The 25549-nt window shown below is 41.1% G+C and overlaps 2 protein-coding genes across 2 annotated transcripts in view; both read left to right on the top strand.

Moving 5' to 3' along the window:
* The window catches only part of LOC310965528 (potassium voltage-gated channel subfamily B member 1-like), a gene marked incomplete at both ends in the record, with an annotated part of 35934 nt that extends 21958 nt beyond the window's left edge, over nt 1-13976 (top strand). The window contains one exon of the mRNA XM_083939189.1: nt 12120-13976. Coding sequence (XP_083795315.1) covers nt 12120-13976 — 1857 coding nt within the window. The remainder of the gene's footprint in view (nt 1-12119) is intronic.
* A 9048-nt stretch (nt 13977-23024) lies between these two features.
* The window catches only part of LOC310965709 (retinol dehydrogenase 10-like), a gene marked incomplete at its 5' end in the record, with an annotated part of 3065 nt that continues 540 nt past the window's right edge, over nt 23025-25549 (top strand). Inside the window, 4 exons of the mRNA XM_083939447.1 lie at nt 23025-23474; nt 24414-24512; nt 24614-24759; nt 24858-24989. Coding sequence (XP_083795573.1) covers nt 23025-23474; nt 24414-24512; nt 24614-24759; nt 24858-24989 — 827 coding nt within the window. The remainder of the gene's footprint in view (nt 23475-24413; nt 24513-24613; nt 24760-24857; nt 24990-25549) is intronic.

Genomic DNA, 25549 nt, shown 5'->3' with positions numbered 1-25549 from the left:
CTAAGCTAAATGTATCCTGGATGGAGCTTCATATTTGCCTTACAGATAAGCATATATTGTTTGAGCTCAATTGTTTGCAGCCAGGCTAGCTGTTTCAAGTCTTATGTTAAGCTAAGCTCCTTGCTATAATTTCAAATTTCATGGACAGAGAAGAGCCCTGTTGAACTTTTCATCTAACTCCTGGCAAGAAAGCAAATATGCTCACAATGTCAAAGCATTCCTCAAAAAAAAAAAAAAAAGTACAGTACGATTACCATAGACTGTATAAAATATGGACATATAGTCTCTGTGAATTCACCAATAAGTTTCTGAAGAGCCATTGTGAAGCTCAGTGCTGGTGGCTCCGGCTGTTGCCATCTTGGCAGTATGCTACCTGACTCCGCCTAACTCCCGGCTAATCTACAAATTAGCAAAGAGGGAAAACGCTTGGATTGAGCGGAGGTGGCCTGAATCAAACCTGCAGTCTATGCAAGCCACCTGTGACGACATCCACCTGTTATTAAAAGTTGCTAGGCCTTAAGTATGTGAAACTTTCAGCCTCAATATATTTAAACGGGTGAGTTATATAACCCCCCCCCCACACACACACACACACACACACACACACACACACACACACACACACACACACACCCACCCCCTCAGGACAGTCTTCATGAACGGGGAAATTAGATTAGGCATTTTAATATGAGGGTCTATGGGGGGAATGACTTGCTTTTAGAGCCAGCCTCAAGTGGTCCTTCGAGGACCTGCGTAGTGATTACACATCACTGAAACTGTAGTGTAGACCTGATATGGCATTAGGATTAAAGGCAGTGACCAGGCCTCTCCTGTTTCAGGTGGTGGTCACTCTAAGTAGCCCAGGTAACTCTCTCCACTCAGTGCTGACACCCAATCATGTCACAGGAACCCGGTGACATCTGCTTTTTATAGTAAACACCGAGCATTGCCACAGCAGCAGCTCACCAGAGACAGGAAATGTAGTGAATGTTACTTAGTTGTAAGCAGATACAAGATCAGTAAAGGCATCTCACCGGCCTCTGTGTCTGCTGCTCGGTACAGACTCGTATTAAGCTTCAGGTCTGAGATCCTGCTGTACTGCATACCAAGGCTTTACACTTTGTAGCTATGGAGATGACGGTTGAGTAAACAGCAGAGCTTGATGACAGAAAAGAGATATTCCTCTTCATCAGAATGGTGTAATGACACCTAGTCTAATGTTACTGGACTTACAAAGCCTTCCCTGGAAGTTACTCAATCGTTTGCTTTCATTCATTCATCCTCAGAAATGACTTTCTCTGACAGAGTTCATGAACGTCTTTGTCTGATTTAATCTCTTGACCTTTGTCTGCATCGTGGTCATAATCTGCATTAAAGCTGGTTGTGGCTTCTACTTCTCGTCAGGGCTGCCTGTCTATCTCCTGATGTTAATTACTTGCTCTAATTGCAATTGAACCTGGCTTGACCATAATTTCGCCACTTAAACCAGGCTGCGTTCTCTTCTGGTACTTATCCTCCAGTGTAATGAACACACCAATAGGACCAATATAAAAGATGGCAAGAAAACAAACAAACAATGATTTTGGTCAGAGCAGGTGATGATTCAGCATGATATATTATGTTTTTTTAAGGGTTTGTGTTTTCTTTTCATTCGCCTGCCACCACTGCTGCCAGTTTCAGAGTGAGACCATAGCAACAAGAGACAGCTTGAGCTCCAGCCTGCACAGAACAAGTCTCAAGAACAAAGACAGATTTTGAGTACTTGTCATTTTCAGCTGGGTGTGATACGTCTTCGCTGAGTAAAGATGTGATTGTGCTGTGAGCCACGAGTCTTGCCGGTGTGCTGCATTTCAGGCCCACACAAATACGCCCACTGTATATCAGGATTGTACATCTCAGGATCACAGATGCCGCACTTATTCCATTAGTAGAGCTCAGCCGTGCTGGCGTTTTTTTTCTTTTCTGCAGCCTGCAGGAGACTCTCCAAAGCCTAGTGTTCCCATGGCATGCTTACACAGACAGACGGGCACATGCTGTGGGGAAGACCTTAGACTCAGCAGAGAGTCCAGAAGGGGATGGCAGACAGTTCATTAGAGGTTCAGCTCATTTCATCTTATCTGAAACATTGGTGATAGGATCGAAACAAAGTTGCCTTTTGTATAAAACACTTAGCGGTAAACATTCACAAGTATATGCCACACATCCACTAAAGATGAAGTATATTTGTATAGGGACACGTAAAATAAACCAATGCATTTGTAGCCTATACGTCCAGAATGCATGCATATACATTTTCAAACTAAAGAAAGTCGAAAACAAAACCAACCTTCATGTCCATAACACAATTCATAAATTGCTGACAAAACATACACTGAAGTGTAATTAAATAGGGTCTTATAACATCTATATTGACCCCACATTAAGAGAGGGACTATATTTAAACCCTGTATGGTGCTGAAATGAAGACTAAGTTATGTGATGAATGATACAGGAAAATAATACAATTTGGTGTATATACATATAAAAAAATTGTACTATTATTATTATTTATGGAATAAGTGCGGCATCCGTGAAATATATATATACAAAATTGTTGTAGCTACACGGTGGTGTAGTGGTTAGCACTGTTGCCTGTAGCCTGGGCCTTTCTGTGTGGAGTTTGCATGTTCTCCCCGTGTATGCGTGGGTTTTCTCCGGGTTCTCCGGTTTCCTCCCACAATCCAAAGACGTGCAGCTGTTCGGTTCATTGGCGACGCTAAAATTGCCCGTAGGTGTGAATGGTTGTTTGTCTCTGTTCGTCTCTATGTGTCCTGTGATAGACTGGCGTCCTGTCCAGGGTGTACCCCGCCTCACGCCCAATGTCAGCTGGGATCGGCTCCAGCACCCCCTGCGACCCCGACCCCGGGATAAGCGGTTGAAGATGAATGAATGAAAATTGTATTATTTTCCTATATTTATATATCAATAAATACTGGGACAAAATTAGCAAACTCTAATACGTCTTAACAGCCATTCCCATTATATATCATCTGTGCACCAGACTATTTCCTTATTTGGTTGAGACAATAAATGGAAAATTAACAAATCATCAACAAGAGAAAATGGCACTTACTTTTCACACAACTCATATTTTACTATAATTACCACTTAAAATATAAACTATAAACTTATAGTTTGAAATCAACTAACTAAATACATGGTGGTGATGTGGAACTATAAGCCTCTTGCTCTACAAGTAGAGAAGCTCGTGTTTAGTATTTTATCACTTAATAATCTTGGCTCAGTCTTTCATTTCATGCTTGGACTGATTTATATGCCTGACAGAATGCCTCAGTTGGAGTAAGGAAGAGATCCGCTTCAACCCAGTGTAGAATAGTTTTGCTATTTAATTCTCTAAAAAATAATCTTACACATACAAAAGGGAATCTGTTTTTTAGTCTTGGCATTTATCCTTTGATGTACACCTAATGACAGATTTTCCAGACGTTCCAGAGTCCAGGCTTTCTGTCTCTGTTTGTACGTGAGCCACAGGGGAGCAATCTCTCATCTCACTTTTATCACTCTGTCACTCCCTCATTATGTCTTCATTTTTCACAATGTCACCTCTGTGTCCTTTCTCTTTCTTTTCTCTGTCATTCACACCACAAAACCGCATCCATGTCCTCAGTGGACACCTGCCTCCTGCACCCAATGATGAGCTTGATTGCAGCAAAAAGCAGCGGTAAAATTATCAGATCCTTCAGTAAAAGTATCAATACAACCGTGTAAACACACCACTGTAATAAAAGTGAGATGTTTAGAGGGAAATCACTCTTTTTATGTAGGGTTAGATGCCCAAAAGTTAATGAAACACTGGTTTTAATCTTAAACGATATGTTCTATAAGCTTATGTGGGTGTTGTTTTTTAAGGTAAAATCTTAAACTGAAAAGTTACACATAACTGCAGTGGTCAGATAAATGTAGTAATAAAATATAATATTTCCCTATGAAATGTAGTGGAATAAAAGTAATTTGAACGATAAATAATCAAGTGAAGTACAAGTACCTGAAAATTGTAAGTACAGTACTTGAGTAAATGTACTTACTTACTTACCACTAGTGAAAGAAATGAATAATATGTATTTGCTTACTGTAAAAACGAACACTAGAATCATTCTTTGCAAATCACAAAGAAGACATCATCGCACACACAATGTTCTGCATCTGTGTGTCACATCATTTTAGCACCACCTTCACACTTCTGAAGGGACACCTCCTGTGCCCTGCATAGCCGCAGGCTCAGTGATCCATCTCCCTGTCTCCTCCTCAGCACACAGCCTAGGACAGGCACATTCTCCCTGCTATGGGCTCTAAGGTGGAACAGAAAAGGTTGGCAGGCAAGGTGAATTGAGGCAGATGAGACAGAGGGTACATCTGTGCGGTACACAGCAGGGGATCTTATCAGTTTGGGCAATGCGTTGTCTCGTTTAGAACCAGATGGGATAATCAGACTGGGGGCATTTATGTTCATTGCTTTTCAACTGGATTGAGATGTCTGACTTGTTGACTTTTACTCCTAATTGTTACTTTTTCCTCCTTATTGTTGTGTGGTTGTCATTTTTTCACATCAATGTGATCGTTTTCAGTCAGGGGGTGGGGGGTGGGGGGACGAAGCAATGTGGCTGATTTCTCACTCTGTCACCCTTATGTCTCACTTTTTCACAGTGTCTTTTCTCTGTCATTCCTGCCAAAGAAATGCATCCATGTTCTCCAAAAGTACAGATGGCTCAACTCAGTGGACACCCACAAGAACCAATGATGAGCTTGAGTTCAGTGAAAAGAAATAGTGATGGATTTAGAATATTTCCATTTGAAGGATTGGTGCATGCAAATTGATCCTGCTAGCAAGTGTTGTTTGTGTAGCATGATATAGCTTATTTTTCTTTGTGTCATAGGCATCCGTTGTTGTCCAAAATCAATTTAAAACGATTACTGAGTCACATTATTGCACTCGGTTACACTTTTTTTTTATTAACATGAAAATCAGCACTGCAGCTTATTTTGAGTCCATACAACGCCCTGCTGTGGTAAACATTCAACCCAAAAATACTATTTACATTATGCATGCTATTTATATCAGTTAGCCTTTAAAAAATAAAATTATATATTTGTGTCCTATTTAGAAAGATTTACGTCTTTAGTAGGAACCAAGAAGGACAGTATTAGGATAGACACTCACTTTGGCCTTTTTTATGAGATTTAATGACAGAAACAGAGTACTTTTAGCTTTTTACTACATCAGTGAAAACAAAAGGGAGGAACTGTATCTTAAAGGTCCCACATTATGCTAATATTTAGGTTCTTACTTGTATTTTTGGTTTCTATATGTATACATATTTTAATGTTCAAAAAACATTTTTTTTCTCATTCTGTCTGTCTGAATATACCTATATTAATTTTCTGTCTGAAAAACTACATTTTAGCGCCTGTCTCTTTAGGACCCCCTTCTGAAAAAGCCCAGTCTGCTCTGATTGGTCAGTGTTCCCGGGTCTTCCACATCTGCGCTCTCTGGGTGTCTGCACCATCATTGCAGCCGGGGAATGACTGTAGCTGCACTGTAGCAGCGCTTTCTACCTATGTATAGTATAATTGTGACATCACAAACGTACAGAAGTTCTGACAGCTCGTTTAAAGTCACAGTTTCTGAATAAAGGCTGTGTGCATTTCTCTGTGGATTGAACAGTTTGATGCTTTCATTTAAAATAGCACCTCAACCTGCTTTATAATTAAAGAAGACAAGGAAATCTCACTTTTTGCAATATGGGGCCTTTAAAGAGTTAATTGTCATTAGTTTATATAAGAGGGCATCAGGCATGGTTAGTTTTACTGCCCCACGGTCCCTATGGGGAACTTTCTAAGTAGCCCTGGGGAAGAAGTGTTTGCTGGTGTGACAGGCTTCAACAGGATTCTGCACTTTGTTTACTGGCAGCGTAATTTCATCCATTTTTTTCCATTGAAGTCTTAGCTAAAAACAAAAACACTGACACTGTATCCCACAGAGGGAACTATAGCAGAACTACAGCAGACACTGGAGGAGGAAGGTCAGCTGTCAAAGCATAGAACCAGCAAACATTTATTGGCAAATCACAGAAAAAGTAGTACAATAAGAGGATTAGAGATGCCACTTTGCACTCAACATGCCCACAGAAAATAAAGTGAGTGAGTCACTGTGTGACATATCTCTTTGTTGATTCAACTCATGTGGTGAAAAGGGCAAATCCAGTTACGATGAGGAGGGACCAGAAGTGAATCAACATTTCACATGGCATGACGCAAGGGAAAGGGAAATACCAGATGGAAACATTTCTTCTGGCAATCACAATGCCACTTTGTTCATCATATTGTCTGTTCTCGGTCCAAATGTCAGTCCTGTGTCTTATATTTCTGTTTTCATTCTTTCCTTACAAGCCTCCAGTCTTTATGTGACTCTACTCTCTTTTTCTTGGCTGCTGTCTCTCTTCCATCTTATCTCTTCTGCCTGGTCTCTCCTGACTTCTCTGTCACAAAATATTTCAATATGGAAACCTTTATATGATCCACAAATGCTCAGAAATCCAAACCATCTCTCCTGGAATCTAGCAGCTCAGATGTATAACTCTAAACTACCTTAATGGAAAAAGGATACACTTTGACTGTATTTTGGCAGCAACTTTAACTCTGTCAGATAAAACACTGGACTTCCTGAGTTACTTATTATGAGTTATTTTAGAGTGCCAATGAGTGTGCTCAGTTATCTATTAAGCACATGTCTGTTATGAGTTTGACAGGGTCATGGGTGAGGTCAAAAACAGAAAGTCCAGTTTGAAATTTCTCAACATCTATCGGATGGATTGCCAGGACATTGTGGTACACTCTACGCCACCTGCAGGTTTACATGTGAGTGAAATGTATCTAAGACTATTGGATGAATTGGTATGAAACTTGGTCACAAATCATGAAATGTCCACAACCTGTCTACACACACAGGTAACTGTTGAGCTCCTAATCCTGCTGGGACCCCTTGTTGTGTGTTTATTTAAAAAAAAACAACTCTTTTTCCCCTGTCTATCCCTTGTTTGATCGAGCATGAAGCGGAACTAACCTTGTGTGGAGAAAGCAGTGTGAAAATTAGGCTACCTCTCCGACTCTGAGGTCCGTCATGGCTCAGTGAGCACCCGCTCACGCACACCTTTTCCAGGACAGGATAGCTTGCACTCCAGTAGGATATTAAATATTCAATCCTCTGCCTCCTGGCCTGTGGGGAAGGGACGCTTGAGGCTAATTACTGAGCTGTGTGTGTGTGTGTGTGTGTGTGTGTGTGTGTGTGTGTGTGTGTGTGTGTGTGTGTGTGTGTGTGTGTGTGTGTGTGTGTGTGTGTGTGTGTGTGTGTGTGTGTGCGTGCGTGCGTATGTGTGCGTGCGTGCGTGCGTGCGTGCGTGCGTGCGTGCGTGCGTGCGTGCGTGTGTGCGTTTGTGTGTCTTATGTTTATTATCTAAATTTGTTATATGTGTGTCAGAGTTGAGTCGATGTAGCAGCAGTCTTAGTCATCTTGCACTTCTGCTAACAGGAAGTGGAATGACCTCATGACCTCAGCGCTTGTCATAAAGAGCTAATGAGGTAACACAACACTGTTCTTTAACAGCTTATCTGTGTCTGAATATCTCTGCTGCATATGTATATTCACCCAAATGCATTTTCGCTTTATTGTCTTTATACCCCCTGCAAGAATACTCTTCTCTCTTTCTGCTCTGTCTGGCAGCTACATTAAGATATCCATATTCAATTTCCTCATTTGTGAAACAGTGCCCCCCCCCCCCTGCATACACAAATCATACACACCCACTCACATCACATTGACTAACCAAGGAAACTTACAAGTTTTGGCAGCAAAGCTCAGACTGGGTTTTCCAAGTTCCCTCTGTGTCACAGATTTGTCACTCTGCTGAGTGTCCTCTGCAGACACTTCTTACTCTCACTCTATTCACACTGTGTCCCTGGTGAGATCACATCTCTATAATGTCCTCACCGACTGACCCTGGTTTGGAGTACTCCCGGGGTGGGAGAGGAAACAGCGAGAAAGAGGAGAGCGAATTTGTCGGGAGGTGGAGCTGGTCACACTTCAGTTGTTCTTCACACGCAGAACACACCTAGGTTCAGTTTTCAATACTCGTCTTTGTATTTAGCGTGATTCATGAGTAACGCTCAGGCCTGGTCAGTGCATCAAGATAGTGTTGATCTGATGAATGGTTCATATTAGATCGGAGGCTCAACAGCCAGTGCCTTTCTGTCTTTTGAAATGTTCTCGGAACCTCCACATCCTCAAAAAAATGTTAAAGGGATAGAGGAGATTTTTTTTTGAAGTAGGGTTATATGAGGTACTTATCCATAGTCACTGTATTTCCTACAGTAGATGGAAGTCACCCCCAGTTTTGAGGAGGCAGCAGGAGTCCCGACACGAAAGCTAAGCTGTGTACTGCTGTGAATGCGGGCAGCATCTAAAAAAATCAATATCAGTTTCAGTGTATGCTATATTTACAATATTTTCACCATTTCAGATAGCACTGTTTAAATCTACACAGGGCGAAATCTGTGCTTTTGTCAAAGCCACCAGACTTCATTGAAAAAAAAAGTAATTTTACTTGATCGAACACAGGAGTATTGTGTGACTGTGTGTTCTGAACTAACAAAACTAACACCCTTATTAACTGGGGTCTACCACTGCCACAATCGGTTGGTTAGTTTAGTTAGTTTTTAACACCAAAGTCACACAATAACACAAACACCGATCGAGTCAGCTGTGGACCAGCAACTCCTTTGGTCTGCGAGGTAAAATTACTGTTTGTGTCAATGGAGTCTGGTGGCTTTGACAAGAGCAAAGAACGACTTGAGTTCCTCCCTGCCTAAACTTAAACAGGGTTGGTGAGCTTCCATGCATGTCTGCTTCTCTAAACTATCTCGGTAATACTATGGATAAGTACCTCAAAGGCCAAGATAGGTGTACAAGCAGTAACCTGTCAAGATTAATTAAAGCTTATGGCTGCTGATTGGTGCCAGGGGAATAATCCTGCTCGCCACTGGCCTGGGGCTCAGCTTCCACAGTGACCTTGTGTTGGATTTTACACCGACTATGGGACAGGAATAATAGGTGTGGCACACCTACACACCCACAACTTTGCAGCCTTCTTAATCCCCAGCACTATGACTAGACCCTATTGTACTCAGCAGATTATAACTTTGGTAGTTCTCCAGTAGCCGGTCAGGCAAGCTCACTGACCATGCATGCCGTGCTTTGTAAAACAAGTAATGTAGCCTTGGGCATTGGAGGATTGAAGCAGACTGGATGGAAATGGAGAGACGATGAAGAACAAGTGTGACAAGGGTTTTAAAAAAAATGTATCAACACAATATCAAACTCTAGCTCTTGTCTCCCTCCTTCACTCTCTCTCTCTCTCTCTCTCTCTCTCTCTCTCTCTCTCTCTCTCTCCCTCTCTCTCTCTTCTCTCTCTCTCTCTCTCTCTCTCTCTCTCTCTCTCTCTCTCTCTCTCTCTCTCTCTCTCTCTCTCTCTCTCTCTCTCTCTCTCGCTGATGCATATGTCAAGACTTGAAGGGAGAGAAAAACAAACATCTGCCCAAGAGATCACATTAGCTCTGACCCATTTCTTCTGAAACGCTGACATGACATTTCCTGAATACATAAGAGAAAGTAGCCAGAAAGTTAAATGGGCCGGCAACAAATATCATTAGAAAATGCCATTGCTCGTTGGTATGTTTTAACCAGTTCTGAAATGCAATTTAGTGCCACAAATGAAACTGCATGGGTTTGACATGTTTAAATGGAGCTGCTCACGGTACTGACCTCCTTTCTCTGACATTATTACAGCACAATTTCACTTTGATGGAGCGTTCAAAGTTTCAGCATGTAGTTCAGGGGTAAATGCTAACTTTAGCTCCACTCGTCTCCGCCAAATTCGACCTTCAATATACATTTCAACATTGAAAATTTCAAAGAGGCCAAATGAGAAGTATGCTGTAGAAATACCCCCATCAACTACCTTTCATTTCCTTGTTTGTTGTGAGTATTGTGATTATTTTCAAAGTGAAAGCTTAAAGTGTGTTGCCAACTAAAGGTTCAAGATAATGTGAAGGACATTTGCATAAATACAAAACAGATGGCTTCAGAGTTAATGCATATGCAGTGCAGTCTTTTAATCTTTAAGTCTTTCAATGGTTTCAGTCTGGTGACCATCATCAGTGCAGCGACGTACTGACGATCAAGCGCCTGCTGCTTGCTTGACAGAGATTAAAAGACTGGACTGAACAGGCAATTAGTCTGAAGCCGTCCATCTTTTGTTTGTTTGGATTTGCTAATAAATACTTTGCATTGGATTTGTCACCTGACCGACACACCACAAACTTGTAAAGTGAATTGCTTTTCAAAGTTACTGATAACCAAACAGAGGCTGTACGTAGGTACATTGGTTTTTTTGACATACTAAAATGCTTACTACAGTGATAATAAATAAACATTCTGATGTTTTGCAGGTTGTGATAACCATGTCCCACGTATTTGTTTAGCCTATTTACACGCTAAGCTGAAGCTTAAGTGAATAATATTTGTTTTGCAGGTATTTGGAAAAATATTGCACAAATTAAAGAATTTTACCTGACGGTGGTGCTGGACCACAGGCCGCTCAGGGGATCATTAATGTTATTGTGATACATTCTGAGATGAACTTGAATATCCGTACCAAGTTGGGAGATACACAATACATTTCTTTGGAACTTTCATGTGACAAAGTGATTGATTGATTGATTGATTGATTGATTGATTGATTGATTGGTTGATTGGTTGATTGATTGATTGATTGATTGATTGATTGATTGATTGATTGATTGATTGATTGATTGATTGATTGATTGATTGATTGACATGACATGTAATTTAAATCCACAAATGTCAACCTCACCTACAGGAAAAGTTTGGCCATGTCCAAATTCTGTAGAATCCATTTTATCCTTTGATGACCTTGAAAATTTGCACAAAAATTTTGGATAATCCATCTGATATTCGTTGAGATTATTCAGTCTGGATTGATTGACATTGCTATTCCTAGAAAATGACAGGGATGACGCATTTTAAGCAACTCTACCTCTCCAGTAAACCCACCTCCACCCTCATCCCTCGCTGACTACCTAAGAGACATAAAATCCTGGTTCTCCTCCAATATTCTCAAACTAAACAGTGACAAAACTGAGGTTCTCCTCATTGGTTCCAAATCAACACTATCCAAAACTCCACAGGTTTCCCCTCCTCACAGGTCAAAGGTCTGGGTGTTATCCTCGACAGTACTCTATCTTTTCACTCTCATATCAATAACATTATTCGGTCTGCTTATTTTCACCTACGCAACATCAACCGCCTGTGCCCCTCCCTCACCCCCATACCACTTCTATTCTCGTTCATAGCCTTGTCACTTCTGGCCTCGATTACTGCAATTCTCTCCTCTCCGGTGTCCCTCACAAATCCCTCCATAAACTCCAGTTAGTCCCGAACTCAGCTGCCCACATCATCACAAGGACCCCATCCATCCACCACATCACCCCCGTTCTACAACAGCTCCACTGGATCCCAATGAAGTTACGCATTGAATTCAAAATCCTCCTCTTAGCATTTAAGTCCATCCACAGTCTGCCCCCCCTGTCCGTCTCACCACCATGGGGAGCAGGGCATTCAGCCGCTCTGCCCCTGTCTGTGGAACTGCCTACCTCCTGAACTCAGGAACACTACCACACTCCCTCACTTCAAATCCAAACTGAAAACCCACCTGTTCAAAACTGACTTGTTAGAACCGTCCTTTCAAAGACGCAAACAAGTTTCCAAATTCACAAGTGGCGTATTATCTGATGTATTTTATCTTTTAGAACTAAACGTTAAAATCTATTAAGCCTGCGTTAACAACATACATTATTTAAAGCATCAAACCAAAAGTCCACTCACTTCCGGGTTCAGGATTCATTTCTGCAGTACTCTATTCTTCAGGCATTATTGTTTGTTCTTCAGTATTTTTCATTGTTGTCTTCTTCTGTGTTTTGTTTTCCAGATCCTGGCAATCATCTCCATCCTTTTCATTGTGCTGTCTACCATTGCCTTGTCTCTGAACACCCTCCCAGAGCTGCAGGACATAGATGAGTTTGGTCAATCCACAGACAACCCACAGCTGGCCCATGTGGAAGCTGTGTGTATTGCCTGGTTTACCATGGAGTACCTGCTCCGCTTCCTCTCCTCCCCCAGCAAGTGGAAGTTCTTTAAGGGTCCTCTGAATGTCATCGACCTGCTGGCAATCCTGCCCTACTACGTCACCATCTTCTTGACAGAATCGAACAAGAGTGTATTGCAATTTCAGAATGTCCGCCGTGTGGTTCAGATTTTCAGGATCATGCGGATCCTGCGTATTTTGAAGTTGGCTCGTCACTCCACAGGTCTTCAGTCTCTGGGCTTCACTCTCAGGAGGAGCTACAATGAGCTGGGACTGCTTATCCTTTTCCTGGCCATGGGCATCATGATATTCTCCAGTCTGGTATTTTTTGCAGAAAAGGATGAAGAGGACACCAAGTTTAAAAGCATCCCAGCTTCGTTCTGGTGGGCTACCATTACTATGACAACAGTAGGCTATGGCGATATCTACCCAAAAACTCTACTGGGAAAGATAGTTGGAGGTTTGTGCTGTATCGCTGGAGTACTGGTGATAGCTCTGCCTATCCCTATCATTGTGAATAACTTCTCTGAGTTCTACAAAGAGCAAAAGAGGCAGGAGAAAGCCATCAAAAGAAGGGAGGCTCTGGAGAGAGCTAAAAGAAATGGTAGCATTGTTTCTATGAACATGAAAGATGCATTTGGCCGCAGTGCCGAGCTTGTGGATATAATGGTGGAAAACACTGATGACAAGAAGGAAATGGTGAATGACAATCATGTGTCTCTCAGTCTGCCGAAAGGGACACCCACACTCAAGTTACATATTAGCCCCAGCATCCCCACCAAGGCCCTCGAATCAAGTTACCAAGAGCAGGCAAAGCCCTCTAGTAGCCCTCAGCATCTCAGTGCACAGAAACTGGAGGAGACATACAACAAGATGGCCAAGGCCCAGTCACAGCCCTACTTTAACAGCAAGGAAAAAGAGCTGCCATCTAAAGCGGTTGGTCAGAGAGCTGAATTAGAGATGGGAAGCATCCCAGCTGAAGCCATCTCAAGCAAAGCAGAGGCAGTTGCAGACATGAGGAGTATGTCCAGCATTGACAGCTTCATCAGCTGCGCCACTGACTTCCCTGAGAGCTCTCGCTTTTCCCACAGCCCCAGCAGCAGCATGCCAGGGAGGGTAAGCACCAATCCCAGCCTGGAACCCACCGTGGAGACAGAGCATGAAGGATCCCAGGGCACCACTACACCCCTGACAGGACGGGCCACCAAGCCCAGCCCACATTCTCACAGCCCCAGGGGTCTGCGCTTCAACAACCCACTCAAAAGCCACTCTCTCAGGGTTAACTTCAGAGCTATGGAGGATTCAGGGACAGGGGCCCTCTCAGACAGTTCTTCGGTCCAGAGCCCCGAGGTGTCCGTCTACACAACTGCCAGCAGCAGGACACCCAGCAAGAGCCCGGAGAATTTACTGCCTAGTGGCCTCTTCACATTCCAGGATGCATCCATCAATAAATTCATTGATGCTGACACAGATGAGGAGGAGCACTTGCATGATGGGTCAGACACCAACCCATCCCAAAGACTCCTGGAAAGAGCTAGGCCCAAGTTTGGCCACCACTCCAGCTTCCAGCAAGGGGCCAACCACGCGGAGGGCCTACAGAGGAAGCTGGGAAACAGCACACTGCTGCTAGATGGGCAGGAGAACCACGTGGCTCAGGAACTACAGCCACTTCAGGGAGAGAAGAGTCACTCTAATGCTTAAAGTTACAATAGGGGAGAGACGATGGAGGCAACATACAGGAGAGAAGGAAGCAAGCACTGTGTGAACTACGCAAAACTGAACTTCCCGAAAATATGAAAGGCACTGAAAACATTTGCAGGAACATTTGAAGAATAACAATATGAAATGCTTCTCCCCTAAAAAACCGCTGTGGACAATGGGAAAGATTTTTTCGTTATTCTCTCATTTTTCCCGTCAATGACTCCATAATTCAATAATTTAGCTGAGGTCTCTGATCTAAAAGGTTTGAAAGATGAGAAAAGATTATCGTTTTTACGATTTAGCCCAGATCATCATATAATAACTACAGCCTAGTTGTATCATTTTATAAGCAAAAACTATTTTTCTGACATCCCTGGATACCACTTTAAATACTGTACCACTATAGAAAAAGCTGTCTAATCAGTAGCAAACCACAGAGGGCATTGAAACATGACATGGCAAAGTGGGAAACTCATCCAACCGAGATACTTCAAAAACATCGTTGTGTGAAGGGAAACTTGCATATTTCTTTAGGTTATTGGTTTTACAGTGTATGATTATGGCATTACCAAGGGAACAAACATAGAGTTGGCTTCCTTTAACTTCCTTCTTCAAAACTGGCCTTAGTTTATGTTGTCACCCACGTTTGATGTGACGTTTGCATGAGTAAGAAAGAGAGACAGCCAGCACACACACACACACACATATATATATATATATATATTTATATATATGTATATATATATATATATATATATATATATATATACATATATATATTCAGTAAATGTATTGTTTTGTAGAGTTCTTGTTTTCCTAAGTGTACACTTCAAGTATCAAGTATTTCAGTCTGAGTTTAGTGTCTTGCTTGTCCATATTTATTACTGCACAGAAAACATTTAGACAACACAGAGAGACACTGTGAGGCTGCATCCATCTTGTTCCCATTGTGCCCGACTGCTGGCAAGAGAGAGCACTTTATTTTTATCATGAAAAAACTCTTTATTCTTGTTTGTATTAGTGTTTGTATTGGTGTAATTAGAGTTTGAATCTGGAGAAAATGGAAAAAGTCGTATGTGTTATTTCAGAACTTGCTCAACGGTGTTTCAGTTGAATCATCATTCCTATTGTAGCTGATAATCTTAACTTCATATATAATGACAGGTTTTACGAGCATTACTATAGCTGGTAAAACAACTCTGAAAATCACTGAGATTTTCTATGTTTAACCTCCAGTTTTGTAGTTGTGTGGCCATGTATAATAAAGAAACATGGTAAAGAATTAAAATAATTTATATTTTTAACATATTTTCTAAAAGAATGGACTCTTAGACAAATATATTGTGCTAATCTCGTAGTTTTGCATTTCGATATATGTGCTGCATTATTTGGTTGGAGTTGCATTTGTTAGACAATATACTGTAGTAGATGAATTTGTATTGTTTGCTATTGTCTCACCATAAATGTCTGTTCCTCTGTGCAATGTGAATAACCAAAGAATTGCTCTTTCTCATAACGTGTACAGATGAAGTTTTGCTGTTTTATCTCAAAAATGAAAGAAATTTAATCATTGTTTTTCTTAATCTGAGGGAGCTACTTGCTCATTCGGCACAAAAAAAGCATGTAAGCAGATGAGGGGACTGGCCTCTGAAGAAGAAAACTGTTGACAGGGACTGAAAAGGGAGGGTGTGGCAGGAAATGAAAAAAGGACTACGGCACTTTATTTTACATCCATACAGCTAATTTGATTATTTACACACTGTGGATCCTGGCGAGTGGTCCGCTTCCAGAGATCTAAAATATTACACTCATATGAGTTCACATGACATCTCTTACAAACATAAAGCCACCTCGCGGCCACGTACAGCTCAGGCACACAAACAGCGTGGAGGTACTTTGTGTCTGTAGGCCACTTTAGTTCAACCAAATACCCCGCATCCTGCTTTTCTGTATGCAGCTGACTCCCAACAATCTGGGTGTTGATCATCTGGTGTTCTCATGCTCTTTGTTACATTACTCATGCAGGCATGGTTTAATAGCATTAATAACTTTACAACATAACATGCACGTATGATACAAAGCATCTATTATTAGTAGCAAATCTTTATGCCTAGACAAATAGAAGTATTTACGCTGTATGATTGTTTGCAATCGTTAGACATAATTTTAGTTAGATATATCCGTGCCTTTGCTTTTAACAGACGCCTGCCCCGCACAGTGAATCTCTCGCTGTCTAATGGAGCCCGAATGACAATTAAACAAAGTGCACAGCAAATAAACACGCAGAGAACTGGGTCATCGAGCTGTCAAAGCGCTATTAGATACTCACACCCTCCCTCTAATGTCTTAAACTTAAATACAACAAACATTTACATGAAAAAGGCCCAATACACAAAAAAACAAACAGGTGCAGAATCACTCAGCGAAGGGAACGAGCACTGTTTCCATGGTGATGGTTGAGATGACGCATTGGATGCATGTCGCCTAATTTTTTTTACAGACAAAAGAATCAAATAACATATTGCAAAAGCACAGTGTTCACTCAATCACCAATGCATCTCTTCAGCCCTCCTCACCTGTGGCTTCAGTCTGGTGAGTGATGGAAATAGAAAAGTGGATTGCAGGGACCTTTAAATCAGACTTTTCTTTTTCATAGAAACATTGACGCATCTCAGCAAAAGAATAGGTAGAGCACAGCAACGTACGTCTGAAACTAAGGTGCTGTTGCTATGGTGTGTAGGTTCAGTTCAGCCCCCTAGAGAGAGAGTGTGTGAAAAGAGAATGGAACAGGAACAAGCGGTGTGTGACGGAGAGAGCTGTGCGGCCTGATTATAACTGACATCCCTGATGAGGGCTGTAGCACTCTGCTTTCTTCACCTCAGCCCTCTTTAACACAGACAAGATGATCATTCAAAACATTGTCGTGAACTCTCTCTCCCTGCCCTTTCGCATTCCCTCAGTCAGGGCAATTGCAATCACGCTCTGTCATTGAGTTATGTTATGTAGCCAGATTATGCACACTCATATGTGTGTGTGTGTGTGTGTGTGTGTGTGTGTGTGTGTGTGTGTGTGTGTGTGTGTGTGTGTGTGTGTGTGTGTGTGTGTGTGTGTGTGTGTGTGTGTGTGTGTGTGTGTGTGTGTGTGTGTGTGTGTGTGTGTGCGTGTGTGCGTGTGCGTGTGCGTGTGTGTGTGTTTTCCATTACAAGCACCTGGCCTTGTGCTTGAGTCTTCCTTGCAGAATGACAGTGCAGAAAAGGATGTGTTCATTTCTGTGATTCTATAAATAACATCCTGGGCATGCAAAGGGAGAGTCTGGGACAGAAGGAAAATCTTACTTACAGCAATGTCTTAGGTCAGACTTTGTAACAGGAGACTCTGGTAAAAGGGGGGGATGCGGAGGCTTGGGAAACAGTCACTGTTGTGTGGGATTTGTTACAGCCCGGCCCTTAACGCTGCATGGTAACAGGATAAGAATGTCAAACTGACAAATGGTCATAAACACATGAAAAGACAAGGTAATTTTAAAAAAGGGAGAATGTCTTATACAGTGAAGATTCATCAACTTTCATCACACAACAGTCAGACATGCAGTAAAACACTGAAAAATATTTGGAAGTGAGCCTCTTGTCATCATGGACTTACTTCCAAACAAGCCATAGTCTATTTAAAAGGTTAAAACTTTTTCCTCTGTCGAATGAATGTTAACAATTTCCTTGTTGCTTTTTATATATATTTTTCTGAACTGCACTTTATTGATTTTTCTGTATTATATACTCTGCTTTCTAGTGACCAGGCAAATAATAATGTCAACAAACAAACACTCAAATACAATTTCCAAAAGCACAAGGTACAGTATACTGTCAATAGGTATCATTTTCTTTAAGCACAATACGCCACGATAGAGGTTAAAGCCAAATACACACACAATTTAATCGTCAGAATCTTCCCCTTTCTTCGGGGAACTGATCACCTCTGTTCGACTCACACAGGTGTGTACGCTGCCCTTACTGTTTGTGGGGAAATGTTTGTTTTGTAAAGTTTCATACTTTGTACCAGTTGACTTTTAGACTATTATCTTTGTGGTTTCCTGTTGTTCAACGCATGTAGTGCTATTAAACTTTGTCACACAGAACTTGTAAATATTCTCAGAGGAGTTATAGGAAAATGACTATGATCAGCAATTTTCTCCTTTTACTGAATGACGCTTAATAAAAGACAATAATCCAGTGTCGGTGCCTCATTTTTTAACTGAAACATGTTTTTATAAAAACAAAAAAAACGAAGGATACGCACAAAAGGAATGTATTTCATGAGAAGGAGCAGTGCCGTGGTGCAAAGACTGAGCTTACGGTTTGTGGATGGAAACTGCATTATTTATACAACAGCACCCTCCAGTGTTAGGTTCTGTACTCAATGAAACATTAAAATGTATATATAACATTTTCTTTCAGTCGTCAGTACATCTCTAGAATCAGCCTCGACATAGGTGCCTTTTTCAAAACAATTCGTACAAAATGCAAAAATGGATTATCCACAAAAGCCAGTCTCTTGCTCAAAAACAAATATATTTATTATATTTGTTTTGTTGTGTCAATGAACTTGTTAGTGCACCTAGAATGAAATCTCCTTGTGTCATTGTGTACTGATAAGACAGTCAAATTGCTTAGTCATGTTGTCAATATATCAGTGTACTCTGGAGGGGGTGTGCTGATGTAAACTATGGCTAAAGTTCTGATGACAATTATTGTAAATTGTAAGTTACACCTTGGTGTATGTCGGAGACTGATTGCAAGAGACTGGACAAGATTCACATTTACGCTTTTACTTTTTGTACTGTTATTTGTTGACCCATGTCATTGCGATACAGAAACGAAAAGACAGCATTGCAAGGCAGAAAAAAAAAACTAAAGTAGAAATTTGAACATAGGACAATCTCCTTAGCGAAAACTGTCATGCAGTGCTATAGAAATTACAGTGCCGTCTTCCGACACCTCCTAATGTTCCTGTCGACTGAGCCACAAATTCTCATCTACATCACTACGAACATCTTCTCTTGTGATGCAGCGTGGGAAGAATCTTTTAGTGTGTCATCCAGTCTCTGCAGGCATCCGCTGTGATGTCATCACACGCTGCATCCATGGCAGCCTGAAGGGTCATCCGTTTATGTGACCAGCGATCATAAACTTTCCATCTCCATGCTGAGAACAAAATTCCTCAGTGATGATGGTTCATGAGATGCAGCTTTGAGCTATTTCACAAAACTGGTTGATGATTGTTGATCTAATGCTTCACACATTTGCCTTCGTTAGAGAAAGTCAAGACTCACCTGAGGCAGTTTACAAATTCAGGACAGATTTAGAAAAAAAAGTCTAATGGAAATGTATAGAAATATGCTTCACATATTACGACAACTATTCAACAGAGACCCATTATACTACATTTTTATCAGCATGGCATAAGCAATTGATAATGTAGGAAACAGCAGAGAATTGTACAGAATCATTTGCAACTTGTTCAAAGAAATTCTGCCTTTTTGATGTGAAAGTGAAACAATGATGTGAAAACGGAACAAGTAGTTTTGAGAATTTCAATTCTGACCTGAGAAATGTAGCAAAGCGACTGAGCAAAACTGCAATACATATGACATCCATACATATCATTTTTGCACTCTTGTTTTACCAAGTAAATTATAAAAGTAAAACAAGATGATCACTTTTAAGATTAGGTTAAAAGCTGACAAAAATGTAGTTTATAAGATCATAAGACAGAGGTTCAAACACTGGAGCCGACTGATGCTTCCACACCAGTGAGAGTCAGCTTATTCACTTTTGTCTAAATAAATTCAGAAAAACATCCATCACAATTTCCCTCAGACCCAGGTGACACGTTTAATTGTCTTGTTTGTTCAACAGACAGAAGCAGCAAACACATTTAGCAAACTGGAGCCAGAAACTATGGGGCTTTTTTGCTTCATTAACTTATATTATTAATCATTCATTAGTTATTTCTGTCGATGGTCTAAGTAATTAATAATTCTAGTGCTATCATTTTTTCCACTTTTACAGTTCAATATAAAGATTACGACAAAATGTACCATATATGTAGAGTTTATTACAAAATCAGAAGTGTGAGTGAATAATGCAACACCAGTTTAAGTAATATTCCCCAGTGATTTAGGAAAATAAATAAAAATGGAGATTTTTGTTTTATGTAAATTAACCCTTTATATAGGTTTTGCCACAAACCATTATTAATATAGTTTATATAGCCATTATATTTTATTTTTTATCTTATTCTGTTTTGTATGTTTGTCTTGTTTCATTTTTATTGATCACTCAAGCACTCTTTGCCTATACTTTTTTTATTATTAACTTGCTGTCACAAGTACAATTCCCTGATGTAGGATCGATAAAGTTCTTATCTTGTTATCGGCCGATACAGTCAATGAGTAAAATTCTCTTCCAAAGCAGGCTACAGGTTCCCCCATTATGACCAAAGTTTTGAAGAGGATTACATCACAGTCAATGCCAGTCACAACTTATGGCTTTTCAGAAGAACTAAACAGTCTTAACATCCACGAGGAACAGACTCTCTGCAGCAAAAACTTGAACAAAACAACTAAAGCCTGGGTGGACAGTACAGTCGGACGTTTAACACAATAAAATTAGACATATAATGTAATTTACAGAAGAAAAAGAGCACTTATAATGCATAATGTGAGTTTATGAAGCAAGCTACATAAGGGATTTGTGTACACGTGCTAAGCAGTTTATCACCTTAACATTTTACTCAGAGTTGAGTGGATAATCCGCTTCAAATCATGGATCAGGAATAACTTTCTATTTCAGATAAAAGGAATGTCTATGTAAGAGGTGACCAGTCATGGATAAAATACTAAAAATATACTCGTGTAAAAGCAGTTGACTGTTGTCAATGGTGGGTAAAGATCTTACATAAAAGTGAAACACTGATCAGAGTAAAATAGTTATCTTTTCAAGGCAACTCAAACTAAAAACTTGTTTTTGTGCACAAAACTGAAAGAGAAGTTAACCCTCTTCTCAGCTGACTGACCAAACGCTGGAAGTGCATTACCCAAATCAAAATATATGACACTGGTATTTCTTCAGAGACCCTCATAAAACATTAAAGAAAGGAGAATTGGTTTGCAGAGTGTAAAGGCAAGAAAAAATGTTTCACTCTAAACAAATGTGCTCTTTGGATTCATTGGATACCAGTGGGAAAAAAGCGAAGCCTTTTTTTAAATATGACTGACGTTTTTGGGTGTAGACAAAAAAGCTGACAGTGGCAAAAGCTATATTTGGTTACATTCACCTTTAAGTGACACCGCAAACACCAGGAAATACCTTTGAAGAGTCCTTTGTTAAGATGTCCAGGTGTTTCTCCTCCTATGTTTTGGCCTTTAAACTCTAACGACTAAATACCCCTGTGGTAATAATTAGAGGCTGCTTTTGTCTGACTCAGTGTCCATTGCATACGTTCTCAGGACATTTTTACGTAAGAGGCAAAATCAGACAGAAAAAAAACTAGAGGTACTGCATACCTTTGACTTCACTGCTCAAGGCCATAGTTCATTTTTTCCCCAATTCTCTTTTAACATTTTTCCAATCTAAAAACTACTAATGTGTGCAAGTAAAAGTTATCAATCCTCTCCATGTTGACTGTGAAAAGATCCCTCCATGAAGTTATTCAAATGTTAGTGATGGAGAACTAAAACCACAGTTGCCGTATTCTAACTTTGAAGACTTGTCTTTAAAATAATCTGAACGGAAACTTCAAGCAGAGAAAAAGCCTCAAAGTAAGATGAGAGTGCATACCTGAAATGTACAAAATGTACGTATGTATGAAACTAAGGCATTAAAGGGTGGTGTGTTTGTTGGGAAGAAGGAAGGCAGCTGCTTGCATTGAAGGGGTTTGTGCCAAGCATTTATCTGAACTGACTCACCAATAACAAACTATTAATTAAAGCATGTTAAGGTAGGATGTGGCCTGCTCGGGTTACCACCATAGACTGTATAAACACGGTAAAAGTGTTTCCTTCATAAATGTAAACATTATAGAATCTATATACATGGGTTAGGGGGATTATATAAGTATAGTGACATGTTTAACTGTTAGAAAAACATATTGGCCAACCGCAAACACTCAAATAATAATCCTATGGGTGAACTGGTTTATCTGTGTCCAAAGACCGTACAGGGTGATTTAGTTATAGCTCTGAGAGATCCAGATTAAGCAAGCTAACCTGAACAAAACTTTTATTACTATATCAAATATGTTCAAATGTTTTGATTGTACCTATTTTCTTCATACTCTAGCCAAACAAGGTGATAAAACAGATTAGCATCATGAAACATAGAACAAAAAGAGACAAGTTGAAGTTCATTGCTCATCCTGCTTTAAGCCTCCAAACATATAATGTCACATCCTGGAAATTATTGAATTGTCTATTTTATTGGAAAGCAAGAAACTACAAACTATCAGTGCGGAAAACGACTTTAGAAGCACACAGCAGATGATGAAAATAGTATAAAATAACTATAGGTATAAATATAATCTTCCTTCTATAGCTATGTCTATAGATTAAGATGACAAAAGAAGAATATTTTGAGTATTTTATAATTCTATGGCTGATATTTATTGTAGATGCTAATTACTATTTGCACCTGCCATTTGTTTTAAATATTTGACACAATATGAGGCAAAAATGTTGCTCCATAACAGGCATGACCCACCCCCACTTTCCAGTTTGGTAGAGTTACATGCTGCTGTGATCTTAATCCTGCCTCGATCATATACTCAGCCACTGTTTACGAACGAGTTATGAATGCACACGGGTTTAGTCAGTCAGCTCCCTGGTCATCAGACAAAAAGCCCTTCTATTGGTGGCCACCATCCCTCGGCGTCCTAATCCGGCACACAAATTACATAAAATGGCCATCCAATCCCGCGTCACGCAGAGGAACTAATACTCCAAAGACTTGGCGGTGTGCTTTGTGAGGCTCATTCACAAGACCGGACTGGGGCATCATGATTTTTATAGTGGACCTGCTGCTGATGCTCATCGACCTGACCTACTCCATCCTGAGTGCGGTCATCCAGACTATCCTCCGGCCGAGGCTTAAGAGTATTGATGGGGAGCTGTGTCTGATAACAGGGGCCGGAGGCGCGCTAGGTCGGCTGTTCGCCCTGGAGTTTGCCAAAGAGGGCGCGAACTTGGTGCTGTGGGACTGCAACACGGCTGCCAACGAGCAGACCGCAAAGTTGGCGCGGGATGTGGGAGTCCAGGTGCACACGTATACGGTGGACCTGTCCGAGCGCCGTAGCATCTACGAGATGGCGGACAGGGTGAGGGAGCAGGTCGGGGAAGTGTCCATATTGGTAAACAACGCGGGCGTAGTGGCCGGACGGAGGCTGCTGGACTGTCCCGACGAGCTTCTGGAAAGGACTCTGCTCGTCAACTGCCACGCGCTGTTTTGGGTGAGACTTTTACGCACCTTTTTACGCACAATTGAAATTGTAAAACTTCACCTTTTGTTTTGCCACAGAGAAAAAACATCATCTGCCAGCCCTGCATGAATTACGTAACACGCACCCACGGCTGCCCCGGGTCTGTATTTGTGCACCGACGTGTGAAGGGTTCAGAGCAGCCTGTGCAGCAGCAGAGCTACAGTATGTCCTTGTGACAGTTTCATATGTTCAGGTTGACACGAGGTTACAAGTAGCCTGCAGTGACCTTAAACAGTCATCCCCCAGAATAATAAAACGGAGCCCACGCGAGCCCACCAGTTAAGACAGCATGTGATGCTGTCCTTGATCCTCTTAAAGTATCAGTCTCAAACTCATACAGTAAAAGGGTAATCTCATTATAGCACCAAATATCAAAGCGAGCATACGAGTAACAGAGTGTTTTTGTGAAAGCACATTCAATGCACCTGATCTGCCGAAGGAGAAGTTTTTTTGTTGGGAACAGCTGACACAAGACCCTACAACACTGAACTGCTGCTGGGCTGCTTATTAACCATGGTCAATTCCACTCTCTGTGCAATATTTCTATTCTGAAGTTCTACACAGCTCCAGCTTTTAAATGTATGAATATGCACCATTTGAGCACAGTATCAGACCAATTTATAAAATTTCTTAAACCTAGAGGCTTCGAACACTCAAAAACAGGTATAGAGGAGGAATATCTGAACAATAAGGCCCTTGTCATACCAGATGATATTGTACATTACGTTATTGTCGCATCCGGTTGTTGAAGTCCGCCTGTAATAGTTTTGCATAATTTGTATATATATTTTTTAGTGAAATGGCAAGATGCTTAGCGGTGGAGGGGCCTGCCTCAGGGTGTGTCTGATTTATTTATTAGGCCATCTGTATTTCTTTTTATACTAAAATCGTCTATCGTAAACCCAACAGATGACAAAGGCCTTCCTGCCTCAGATGAAAGCAAAGAACCATGGTCACATTGTAACCGTTGCCAGCGCTCTTGGACTATTCAGCACTGCATGTGTAGAGGTAAGACACATGATTAACGACTTTCTCAACCACAAACTGAACAAACAAATTCCATAACACATTAAAACATGTAAATGCTGGCATTCCCTTTCTTTCTCCAGGATTACTGTGCCAGCAAATTTGGAGCTGTCGGTTTCCATGAGTCACTGACGCACGAGTTGCTTGCAGAGGACATAGACGGCATCAAAACCACTTTAGTCTGCCCTTATATTGTAGATACAGGGATGTTTGCAGGCTGTGAAATCAGGTACTATGTCACCATTGATCATTTTAACTTTTGGGGGTTGTATACGCTGGAAAAACTTAAGATTCTTAATTCTCCACTTTTTGTTTGCCATATAACAGAAAGGAGCTTCGGAGTCTTATTCCACCTCTGGAGCCCCTCTACACTGTACAGCAGTCAATGAAAGCCATTTTAGCCGAACAGCAAATGATCTGCATTCCTCGCCTTATGTACATCCCCTTCCTAACACGAGCGTGAGTATACTATAGAGCAGAGACCTTCAACAGGGGTTCCTGAGAGTTACTCCAAAGAGTACTTGCCTCCACATGTATGTTTACCGTTAAAACATGATGTATACATTAGGGATGGGCACGATTATTCGATTACCGGTTGTTGATGTCACTATTCGACAGTTCACTATCCATGTTGCGTAGTCTATAATGGAGTGAGGCCTCATACGTGGGAAAAACTGCGATCAACTGCTTTAACCCATTCTCTACACAGCGGTGAGGAGCTGCTGTTGCCTTTTCCGACATGCTCCAAATCAGTCCTCAGTGTTGCCGCTCTGTTATAATACATTTTCTCCCCCCTTGTTGCAGTTGTTTGCCGTGACGCTTGCGAAAGCCATCGCCTTCCACAAAACTTGACGGCAGCAAAAAACAGGTTAATTCGTGGCTGTAGCTGCAGTCCTCCTCATCTCTGTGCACCCATGACGCTGTGAGAGACTGTGTTGCTTCTCGCTGCAGCGCTCTTGAAATAACTTTAAAAAGCACAAAACAGAGCCGATGCGTAACTAGAAACACGGAGCCGATCC

This window comes from Echiichthys vipera (assembly GCF_963691815.1).
Source record: "Echiichthys vipera genome assembly, chromosome: X".
Classification (NCBI taxonomy): Eukaryota; Metazoa; Chordata; class Actinopteri; order Perciformes; family Trachinidae; genus Echiichthys; species Echiichthys vipera.
The sequence above is the reverse complement of the archived record's forward strand: the minus strand, read 5'-3'. Positions and strand labels throughout refer to the sequence as shown.